We start from the raw sequence: 12,577 nt of genomic DNA on the forward strand, positions 1-12,577 counted from the left end.
CTGTTAAATCTTTTCATGTTACATGTATTACATTACAAACCATAATTTACTTAACCAATTTCCTGTACAAGAGAATTTAGATTGCTTCTAATTTTTCCCTATAGAAAGTAATGGTGATATATATATATATATCTCTCTAGCATTTTGCTATTCCATTAAATATCAGCATAGTCTGCTGTATCACTGCCCATGTATTTTCATAGTTCTTCAGTGTCCCAAAGTAAACGTTTAACTCCTTAGGCTGACCCACATTAATAATAATCTTTGCCTTTTGTTGTTCTCTTTACTGACTCTGCTTCATTGAAAAGGTGGCTCCCTCTATCACCCAACATACCCAACACCTCCCACCCCCAAGGTTTCTGATTTCATAGTTCTTCTGTGTGTTAGTTTGCCTTCATGAAAACAAATAGCATTTTTCCTTCTTATCTAATTCCTCTATCCCCCTCAAAATCCACCTAAGTCAACTTATAATACCAAAAAATCCTTATGGTTCCTTTCAGGTAATTCTTATTTAACTAAAATTAATTTTACAAGTAGTAGATTTGTGCATGCCAAGATCACTTAAATAACTAGCTTTTCAGACTGTTGAAATACCTTTTTAGGCCCAAGATGGAGTCACTCCTGCCCAAGGTGCCAAACCAGCAAACTGAAATTTAGGTAACTTTCATGTTCCTATAAATGCTCCATTTGACCAGAAATGCAGTATGTCCTACCAGCCAGTCCCCAAACATGAAGCCAGCTCTGGGCTTCCTCATTCCAAGCAAGGTTGACAATGCTACCCCACCCAGTCAAATAATCTCTTATTAGTATCTTTCTTATTCATTACTATTTATCCTATAAAAGCTTTCTGCCTTCACCCCAGCTGGCAGTTCCAGACAACAAACTGTCCATTTCCTGAAGTGTTAAGTTTTTCTGCATTATCTAAACTGACTGTTTTAATCTTTTTTTTTAAAACAATGTAAAATCATTCAGTAAAATCAAAAAAAGTAGTAAATAACTCTGAGTTCAAAGTAAGTTATTTTTATAACAAACATTTAAATCTTAATTACTTCAGTTTCAAGAATCACAATGCTAACTAACATGACTTTGCTAACTTCCTTAAAAAACACTACTTGTTCACAACTAAATCAGTCACCTCCAAAATGTTATTCAGCCAAGCCAAAGAGTGACTATTTTCCTACTTTACAGTAATAAAATGCCAAGTTAAACCACTAAATATAAATGTTAAGTAACATTCCAAGCATTTGTCTGGTTCATAAATTCTGCTATGTTACTAACACAGAGAACCAATGAAATACATAAAACTCTTGACTAAATCTTTGCCCTATGCATCTTAGATTATAAAGGTTGTAAACAAAGTATATAATGTTATTTTTACTTTCAATATTGTTGAATAAACCCCACAGGTCCCAATCAGATTAGGAGTAAGACCAAAAAAGGGGAGAATAATTAGGATAATAAATTACAACTACATACATGTTAACATTATCAACTGGTAGCCCACTTAAAACAAGGGCAATTTTAATTATCTACAGTGAAGTGTGTAATTTACCTGCAAATCCAATCAATTTTAAAGACACCTCCCAGCATTTTAGCACTCATTCCTGCTGGAAGTACCCAATGTATAGGAGATCCTCCATGATGTGATTCTGAAGAAAGTCTTGCAAATCCTAAGGGAAGAAGTTATAATGTATTCATGCAAATATAATTAATGTTTTTACATATCCAATTTATTTTTACCCTGAAATTTCCCTTGAAAAATTAACAATGAAATTTTACCTTGAAATTTTCCACTCTCTCTCACAGAAAATATTAAGATAACACTCCTTGCAGATCTGAATGCAACATTCAATTTCTTCTCATTTACAGGCAGTGTAGACCATACACCCTATATAAATGATGTGAAGATCACAGATTGAAATTAATATAAATCTTTTATGTTTCCAATTATATTTGCAAAAGACCAAGGCTACCAATAAGCTATTATGAATAAAGGTCCTATTTATCAGCAGTCAAAATAATATAATACTCGGGAAAAATATGGAGAAAATTAACCAAACTTAACAAAAATATTAAAACTATGAGTGAAACACATGAGGGCAGGAGCTGACCAAAACATATGAGCTAGAATTTTACACAATAACAACAATCACCAACAGTTACTCTAAATTAGAACCATTTACTACCAGAAAAACATTTTGTTTGAAAGTGAATCACAATGTGTACATTTCTTCTTTAAAAATTGTGTCTAAACTTTCAATGGCTAAGTCAGAGATCTCTTTTGGTAAATGTCACAATACACTTGAAAATATGTGTATTATTTTCAAATATCTCTTGACATTGATTTCTAACATAATTCCACAATAAGAGAACAGACTGTATGATTTCAATACCTTTAGACTATGAAATTTTTCACTTTGTTTTACATCCGTGGATATGTTCCAATTGTCTCCTGGATTACAGTCTATGGTAACATGAATAGCATTTGTACCCTGCTGTTGTGTGAAAACTGTATAAAATCTTAATTATGTTGAATTGGTTCATAGTGCTTTGCACGTCTACTATACTGTTCTACTTTTGTATATTCACTCTATTAATTTTAGAGTGTGATACTGAAACTCCAACAAAAAAAATCTTAATTCATCTACTTAAAAAGTTAACTGTAATCTGTAGTGGAATTATATGTAATTTTGTTCTGTAGTTTCCAATAAATGTGTTATCCTAGTTTCATAATTTGAAAAAACAAAAACAAAACTTGCTCAAGGACTTTCCTAGTGGTCCAGTGATTAGGACTCTGCACTTCCACTGAAGGGCACACAGGTTCAATTCCTGGTCAGAGAACTAAGATCCCACATGTAGTGTATCAGGGCCAAAAAAATTTTTAATTTAAAAAATAAAATAAAAATAAGTAAAATAAAAACTGCCTAATGATGCAAAAATATGTGAGTAAATCACAGGGAAGAATTTCTATTAAGTTTGAATCCTTTTTCTTTTCAATTTAAGTTCAAATTTTCATATACCAATAGTTTGAAGAGACTTGTGTTTTATGTACAGCTGGAACACAGCTACCATTTCCAAAGCATTTTAATCAATTCTTTCTTCATGAAAGATTAAGAGGCAGAATGGTAAAGTAAAGCAGAAGCTCCAATTCAGTTTGATCTGCTGATACATACTAGATCTCATTCACACTAGATGCTTAAATACTTTTGCCTAAATCCACTCCAGCTGAGGAACAGAATAAATTTCCATTACATAGTTATTTGGCATATTATTCCTTCCATCTGTAAAATTGAATGGGTTAACCGCAAATCAGAAATACAGAATCATTATACTGACAGAAATATCTTTAAAAAAATGTTTAGTTTTACCTTTCTTGAAGTCAGTGGAAACTGTCTTAAACCAAAAATATGAAAACACTGTAATAGTTTGTATAAAAAGTAGATGTATTTTACAACAAAACATTAGAAAAAAATTAATCTTACAACATCTGACAGCAACCAGGTATATCCCTTTTGTAAAGGCTAGGGTGGGCCTGTAAACTGAGTCTTCTCTTTTCTTTGAAATCCAAGTGATCTTACTTTTGAGATTCTCCATAGAGGAACACCTTCTTTGCAAGAAAACCTCAAGGTGGAAAACAAGCAGTAATACAAAACAAAAACTGGCTGACTAAAGAACCTTTTTAAAAAGTGTTGGTATAATAAACTAGCAACTGGAATAAAGAAACACAAAACTTGAACCATTTTTGCAGTACAATGTATAATGAAATATATTCTTCAAATATTGAATAATTTTACTTCTAAACTCATCTTCAGAAGACTTAAAATAAAACTTAAAGTTACTACTTGGGTTGCTTAACCAGTTAAAAAAAGCAGACCCTGAGGGCAACTGTGGGAAAGAGCTTTAAAGCTTTAATGAATATTACAGTATCTCATGTACTCAAGTGATAGTTAAGTCCACCTTCACATGTAAAATTTTCAAGGTTAGGATAGTTTCAACAGAACTGATGCTAATACCTTAGCTTTGGCAAGGGACACATTCTCATGGTTGTTACTCTTTATGAGAAAAAATCTTGCATCCTGTAGAACATATTTGAGTTTACTGGTTTGATCTGAAAAAAAGAAATCCAAACTGATTAACCAGAGGCCATTATCACACAGAGGAATTTAAGTTGTACTAACTGAAATTAGCCCTCCGCAACCCAGCTAAACTTTTAAAATTCATAATCACCCATTCAACCTGAAAAGCTAAGCCACAACACGTAGTAAAGCAAAGCTAAGAAAAGACACCAGCATTTTGCAAGAAGGCAAACCTAATATAGTAATGTTCCGATATATCAGATCCATATTTTGTGTGAAAATAGCTATAAATTTTATGGATTTTTATCACATTAACCATTTAAAATTGTAATAAATTCTTATGCTATTAAAATATATACATATTTTTTACACACACATCATCCACTCTGTCCAGAAACTAAGGTAGCTGAAGATGTTTGCTATTTTTCTAAAAGATATGGCAGCAAAAAGTGAATACAGAGCTCTGTGTAAGACATTATATTTTCCCCCCTTAATGCAATATATCAGAACATTACTACATTAAAACCAACTATTAATGGAGAACCAATAAGGCAAAATAATGACTTTAAGGCAGCATGCAATGAAAACAATTTCAAATTTAAATGATACCTTTTCGGACAGCACGAACGGAAGATGATAATTTCTCATGCTTCTTTTCTGAACCTGTATTTAGCCAAAGTACATTTGTTCAGATTGGGCTTTAATAGAGATAAGACAAAATTTCTACAGTCTTGTCACATAAAGTTCTCATTCAAGACAAATTATTCTTCCTGGCGCACCCACACACACAAAAAAAATACTTCTCAATGTGTACGAGTGTTTTGCTTTTGGGGTTGTTTGGATGTTTTTAAAAATATTTGAACAATTTCTCACTCAGAAAACTAGTCACTGAATCATCATCTTCCAAGAAAAAAAAAAAAAAAGTGAAATTCCACTTAAGCAGTAACAGAACAGGATTAAAATAATAAGAAAAAGCTTAGTTTCTTCTAGAATTATTACACTGAACATGCCAGAAATCAATACTAATGAACATCAACAAGTTCACGCTAAACTACAGCCTCCACACTTTTTACAGCAGATTACATTAGAATCAGTCAGATATGATCACAAATAAGAGTAAATGAGAATACCTGCATATGACTCCGATGCAGAGCTTCCACTTCTATCAAAAATAATAGGAGATATGCCTCTAGCTCTCTTTCTTTCCTTCTTTTTCTCATCTAAGAAAGAATAAGACAAGATTTTTAAAAACATTACAATGTAAATTAATCAAATAAGGATGTATCATGTCTGGATTTTCCCTAACCTCTGGATTTTCATTACTAACCTCTCCTGACCCACTTAACTTCCTCAGAAGAAAGTGTTCCAATCCAGACACTGTTCAAAAGCTAAGCACATTTTTTATTTCTCCCACCAATTTGAATCAAATAAAAATGCACAGCCATTAATTAAAAACTACTTACCCTATATATAAAAGGAAGTCTTAAAAGTTTTAAAAGGCAGGAAAAAAAATTCTGCAAAGCAAACACTACTTTTCTTTCAATTAAATTTATGGTGTTCCCTCACACCAGCCAGAATGGCTGTCATCAAAAAATCCACAAATAATAAATGCTGGAGAAGGTGTGGGGAGAAAAGACCACTCCTACACTTTTCTTGAGAATGCAAATTGGCACAGCCACAATGGAGAACAGTATGGATGTTCCTTAAAAAACATTCAGCTAGTATGACCCTGAATCCCACTCCTGGGCATATATCCGGGGGAAAATATGATCCTAAAAGATACATACACCTCAATGTTCATCGTAGCACTGTTTACAACAACCAAGACATGGAAGCAACATACAGTCCATCAACAGAGGAATAAATTAAGAATAGGTGATACATATCTACAACCGAGTATTACTCAGCCATAAAAAAGAATGAGAAAACGCCATTTCCAGCAACAGAGATGGACCTAGAGAGTGTCATACTGAATGAAATCAGACCTAGAAAAATATCTTATGACATCCCTTATATGTGGAATCTAAAAAGAAATGATACAAACTTACAAAACAGAAACAGACTCATAGACTTCAAGAACCAATTTATGGTTGGGGGTGGGGAGTGGGGAATGAGAGGAAGGGATAGTCAGGGAGCTTGGGATTGATATGTACATACTGCTGTATTTAAAATGGGTAACCAACAAGGACCAACGGTATAGCAGAGTAGGTACTCTGATCAATGTTATGTGGCAGCCTGGATGGGAGGGGAGTTTGGGGGAGAATGGATACCTGTGTATTTATGGCTGAGTCCCTTCCTTGTTCACCTGAAACTAGCACAACACTGTTAATCAGCGATACCCCAATACAAAATAAAGTTAAAAAAAAATTACAATGTTCCCTTCTATGCACCAAGTATCACTGTTTTAAGTCCTCTTTTAAAAAGCTTACTATCATTCTTCAGCAAAATTCCAAGTCTGATTTGAGATGTCCAATGAACCCCAGAACTCAAAGGTTTTCAACTGTTCAAATAAAAAAAATTACACTAAACTAGTAAGTCCCTTCTGGTTGTCACTGCTTGCTTCTGTGTCTTCAAATACATTCTTTTTGACCATTTCCTTCCTGAATTACTGCTTTTCAAATTCAATTCAAAATTTATCTCTAAAATCTCAGTGATGGTCTGTATAGTGCTATTAAAAAGCTGGGAATCTTCAATAGACAGAAAAGGTTTGCATTACTTATAAAAACAACTTCAAGCTTAATTTGGAACTTTATAAGCATATAAATGAAGACCTAAAATGGAATTAGGCTCTCCTGTCTCTGTTTATCAGTATTTTAATTACTTCATGATAAGCACCTTTACAGCTAAAAAAAGGAATATGATGGGAGAAAACATATATACTTATTTTTATAAAAATAAGAGAATGTTATAACAGTAATCAACGATCTTTCATATAAACTTCTTTTTAAAAGCTTTAAATAGATTATCTCCCTTAAACCTTAAAACAAACTCGTAAGATACATAATACCATTATTCTCACTTATAGAAAAGGAAACCTCAACTTAGTGGTGTGGTTAGGAAACTTGGCCAGGGTCCCATGGTTCCTGAGTGGCAGATCCTAGTTTCTAACTTGAAAGTACAAGACAAGAGCTCTATTCTTATTAAGAGAGTAGAAAAGATATTTTACTACTGTTCTTGAAAGGGGATTCTAAGTTTAAGCTAGTTTAAAGAGGGAAAACTACAAGGTAATAAGTTCCTTCTAAGTAAGCATTTCTCCCCCTTGTAATTTACTACTAATACCTTCTCCAAATAAGACTGTTAACAAGTTTATAAATGATGCTGATGTTTCTAACTCTGGCAAATAGAGAAAGGCAAGGCAGTACATACTGACACAATTTCAAAACCGAGCCCATTTAAAGCTAGCAACTGGGGAACATACTGATATTCATATAGCTAGCTATAGAAAAAAGTATTCCTAGGCTTGCCGGCTTTGAATAAGACCTAACTTTCAAGTTTTAAAATCTTCTCCCTCAGGGTAAACTGTTAAGACATGAAAAGAAATTAAACTGAAGTTTTAGTACAAAATAACTGAAAACCTCAACCAAACAGATGAGAAACAGGAGTTTTTGTCACATCCCAAATCTCTTTTCTCATCATGCCTGTTTTGTTCACTGACTACACATTCTTATATAGCATCTAGCATACAGAAGGAACTGAATTCATTGACTCAATTGACATGCACATGAAGGAGACTAGAAAAATAAACTTTGTTTTTAAAAAATCATTCTAAATTATTTCTTTCAAAATGTCTAACATGTTTCTTTTACTTTTTCCTATTTGAACAGTTAGGGAATCTAAGCATTACAAGGTTTCCCTGGTGGCTCAGATGGTCAAGAATCTGGCTGCAATGCAGGACACTCAAGTTCAACCCTGGATCGGGAAGATCCTCTGGAGAAAGAAATGGTAATCCACTTCAGTATTCTTTCCTGGAGAATTCCACGGACAGAGGAGCCTGGGGAGCTACAGTCCATGGGGTTGCAAAGAGTCGGACACAACTGAGTGACTAACACTTCCACTTCCACACATTACAAATTGATCACAAAGAATAATACAACTCCTACTGCTGTTTAAAAATAATACTTTATGATTATAAGTACTAAAAGAATCTCTCAACTAAGATGATGCAGGAAAAATAACAGAAGCAGATCTTGCCCAACAATTTTTATATAATGTTAAATATTGTATTACCATGAAAAATCTCCAAGGAGTTTTTATCTTTTTTGTACAACTAACTTTCATTGTTCTTAAGTTTATGATCCCCTCTCCTGACTATTATTCTCAGATCAAAAAAAAGTCACCTAAAAAATAACCTTTAACAAGCACCAACTGTGTCACTTTTATTATAAAAGGAAGTTGCTAAAGGTCAGAGGAAAAAATAAGGTAAAATAAACCAGAGGCTAGAAAATTCATGACAAGGAAACTAAACTGTCATTCTTTGTATTTAAAAACTGGTACCCCTCTTTTAAAGTTTCAGGTTCTTTTTCTTTCACAGTAATAGAAACTGCTCCGTGATAAAAATAATAATATCCTGCATACTAAATAGTCTTTAAAACATGTTCCATGTAAAAGTCACAAAGCTTCCTTTAATAAGGAAAGTAAGAGTTCCAGGTATCTCTAACAATAAATCTCAACAGTTTTAATATCCAGGTTTTCTAAAAACCATTGGTTAGTATTCAATACAAAATATCTAATCTACAAAAAACATAAAAAGTATGAATAAGTATCTTGCTAAGTATCAGCATCTAGGAGCTTATTAAAAATACACGATTTCAGGTCTGATCTATTTATACAATCTCCTTGGCATGCGTGTTTACTCGCTCAGTCGTGTCTGATTCATTGCAACCCAACGGACTGTAGCCTGCCAGGCTCTTCTGTTCGTGGATTTTCTAGGCAAGAATACTGGAATGGGTAGCCATTCCCTTCTCCAAATAAGTCTCCCCTATTTAACTTAAACAAGATAAACATTCAAGTCAAAGAAATATCATTCCTAATGTGGACACCAAAAAGAAGATTCCTACAATAAAATGTCCCCTACTTTTCTATTTTCACACTCTCCACAATAAATGAACATTCATTCAAACTTTGAATGCAATTTTTGTTCTCCATCCATTATCATAAATTATAAATGCATATCCCATCAGTCTGTGCAAAGTATGATGGAATAATAGTAATAGATTCCACAAGTTTTTTTGTATTAAACCCAACTACCCATCTGTTCAGTTTAACTCTTTAACCACCTTCAAAAACCTGTCTACCTCCCAAACCTAGAACTCTGGTGAGTAGAAGGCTAGCAGCACTTCAGCTGTCAACTGGAGAATACCTGGCGATCTGCTCTAACATTTACACTATCAAGAATACGATTAACCAACAATGTACTACTAAAATGATAAAATTCTATAATGACATTGTAACTATCACATATATCAAAAGAACAGAACTTTTCTTGTGTTCCAATGTTTGTTACATTTGGCCTATGTAGCAGATCTGGTTGCACCTTTACATTAAGACAGCCATGGCACTATAATCATCATATAGTGGCCAATGATCTTTAAGGACCCTGACCTCTCCTTACTCTACCTTCTGAATTTCTCCCCAAAAGAGGGTCCCCTCAGCCTAGTGACTACAACTATCTACCATTCCTACTTTAAGTCTCCTGGGTCAGAGAAAGTGGCAAAGCATCTAATATTCTTTCCCAGTCTCTCCACAAAAATTTTATACTCTTATTTTCCATCTAATACCTTTTAAACCCAGCCCTCTGGAGGCATTGCCTCAGTCAGTCAACCCAAAGGTATAAAAATAAAAGTTCATGCTCCCAAGAGAAAAACAAAGTTATTTTGATTTCTGTTGCCACATGATGGAAATCTAGAGGCATTTAACATGAAAATACTGTAATACCTAGCAGATAGGTTCCATATGAATATACTTTAAGCACAGCAGTGTTTAAGCTAGTGTCGACTAGTATGTAAATCTAAGAATTTATAACAATAAAACCTCAGATATATTTCCTTATTAGAGAAACAAATGAAGTAATGTGCATTTGCAATACAATTAATTTGGAGCTGAGAAACACCTTTACTAAGATATGTAAATCTTATTCAAGTGCATAATACATTCCAAAACACACCATATTTAAAAAAAAAAAGAACAAAAACACAGCACAGTCTTACTAACATCCCACAGTGCCTCGCCACAGTGCCTCAAATTTCATAATTCAATTTTAAAATATTCAAGAAGAACACCAATCAACTAAAAAATAAAGACAAACTTTAACATATAAAAATTAGTACCTGATCCATCTGTTCCTGAACCAGATCTGACAGACCCATCCGTGAAGGTAACAGATTCAGAATCAGAGTCGCTAGCCTCACTTCTAGTGTCATAATCATTTCCCTCTTCCTTCTGGTCTCTCTCATCCTGTTCATATTCTTCTTCCTCCTCTTCCTCCTCTTCTTCCTCCTCCTCCTCCTCTTCTTCCTCCTCCTCCTCCTCTCCATCTTCATCCACCTCTTCATCTTCCTCTGCATCTTCTTCTACCTCTTCGTCTTCCTCCACATCTTCCACCCCCTCCTCCTCATTCTCAGTGTTGTTGCCTTGCTCATCAGAAGAACCACTGCTGCCAGTCTCGTGGTCAGAGCCATATTCTTCAGAGTTCACTTCCTCCTTAGAAGACTGGCTGGATCTGCTTGCACGTCTATCCACTTCAAGCCCAATTCTCTGATGTTTAAAGAAAAAGGGAATCAGCAGTCATACAACAAGGTCAGAGTGAATAAATAGTTCTAGCCTCACACAGAAATGAAAGAATTGCTCTCTGTATTATATCTGCAATAATATTGACTACCTCAGAATCATCTGGTGTAGGGGATTTGACCCTCCTTTCAGGATCCCTTTTCCGCAGACAAGTTTTGTCAGGCTGACTCTTATAAGGTTCTCTGGAGGCACTGCTTGACAAACGAATCTTCCGATCAGCTTCTAACCGCTTGTTTCTTTCAGATCTTTGATATTCCTCATTTTTATACTCTGTGACTGATTTTCCTTTTGTACTAACCATTCTTTTGTTGTTGTTAACTGATGAGCTCAGTGGCTTAGAAATCAACTGTCTTGAATGAACAGAAGGCTTTTGTCGCTTTGTATCAGCAGATTCCATTCGGTCACTTTTTCTTTTTGAACCTTAAAAATACCAAAAAAAAAAAGGTTTGGGTATTAAGACTTATTTCACCAAAGTTCAACAAGTAAATACACCAGAGAGAAAAAAAGCCTCATTTCTTTAAAATGTCTTCTGAAATATTTGTACTCCAAAGTTAATTATAAAGAAAACACAGCTTTCAAATACTGGAATAAATTCACTTATCTGAGACATTTCACATGTTTGGAAAAAACATATATTACTCTCTTTCATGTGGAATTGGGTACCACTGCTTGTTATGATTGTGCTTTTGGTGTTAAGAGCCTCAAGGAACAAGCACAAAAGCAAAGACTTAAGATATTTATCTCTATGTACACTGTTATTTTAACAAAATAAACAGAAATCTTACCCTTTTTCTCATTTTTATCTTGTTCACTCTCTGGATTATAGAGTTCATCATCTTGTTCTGGTACTTCAGTCAAAATATCATCTAGAACATTAAGTTCTCCATCTGAAAGCAAGGAAATTAAAAAGTAATGGGGAAAAATCATTACCATTAAGCATTTATTTCTGAGTACTTACTGTGAAGTTATTTAAGTATGAGAACATAACCTTTAAGGAGTTTTTATTTCAGGATCAAGACAAAAGAATAATTCCTATAAAACCATACAAAGCAGAGGATATGATACAGAGCCCTGGTCTACAAAGCCTAGGCTATGAAAGGATATATACTGGGGTACAAAAAGAAAAAGTCAGAACTTATTTGTGCATCATCCTTTCATCTCTAATTTTTTGTCAACTGCTTTAAAATGTGCACAATAAAAAAAAAAAAAAATACAGGTGCATAACTTTTAAATAAACATATCTATCAAAGGGATTCCCAGGTGGTGCTAAAGAACCCTCCTGTCAATGCAGGAGATGTGAAGAGATGTGTGTTTGATCCCTGGGTCTGGAAGATCGCTGGGGGAAGGGCACGGCAACCCATTCAAGCATTCTTGCCTGCAGAATCCCATGGAGAAGAGGAGCCTGGCAGGCTACAGTCCATGGGGTCACACAGCATCAGGTACAACTGAAGCGACAGCACACATATTTATCAAAGACTGTGAATTTTGGGAAAAATACTTACTGATTACTATTTTACAATTCAGAAACTCTGGCAGACTCCAGCTTAAACAAGTAATCAAAGTTATCACCACCCACAGTGGATCAAATCAGTATCATGGACCCTGGTATGACGCACTACTCATGGAACACTTCTCCAATATTCCTATGCAAAATGCAAAACCTAAACCTATACATAAGGAAACAAATACAAAACCAACCCAAATTTAGAGGCATC

General features: G+C 34.3%; 1 protein-coding gene across 13 annotated transcripts in view; it reads right to left on the reverse strand.

Annotated features, from left to right (window-relative positions):
* YTHDC1 (YTH N6-methyladenosine RNA binding protein C1) overlaps positions 1-12,577 on the reverse strand; it is a 38,104-nt gene that overhangs the window by 15,348 nt on the left and 10,179 nt on the right. For 4 of the 13 annotated variants that reach the window (XM_086405543.1, XM_086405542.1, XM_086405548.1 and 1 more), the window contains exons 2-9: positions 11,648-11,749; positions 10,954-11,282; positions 10,403-10,829; positions 5,207-5,296; positions 4,686-4,739; positions 4,014-4,108; positions 1,780-1,888; positions 1,553-1,670 (exon numbers count right to left, since the gene is read on the reverse strand). In XM_086405543.1, coding sequence (XP_086261669.1) covers positions 1,553-1,670; positions 1,780-1,888; positions 4,014-4,108; positions 4,686-4,739; positions 5,207-5,296; positions 10,403-10,829; positions 10,954-11,282; positions 11,648-11,749 — 1,324 coding nt within the window. The remainder of the gene's footprint in view (positions 1-1,552; positions 1,671-1,779; positions 1,889-4,013; positions 4,109-4,685; positions 4,740-5,206; positions 5,297-10,402; positions 10,830-10,953; positions 11,283-11,647; positions 11,750-12,577) is intronic. The other 9 variants (XM_086405546.1, XM_086405545.1, XM_086405552.1 and 6 more) reach the window with 3 other exon arrangements.

The sequence above is a fragment of the Bos grunniens genome, chromosome 6, assembly GCF_055505025.1.
Source record: "Bos grunniens cultivar Pamir isolate PY7600 chromosome 6, Bosgru_T2T1.0, whole genome shotgun sequence".
Lineage (NCBI taxonomy): Eukaryota > Metazoa > Chordata > Mammalia > Artiodactyla > Bovidae > Bos > Bos grunniens.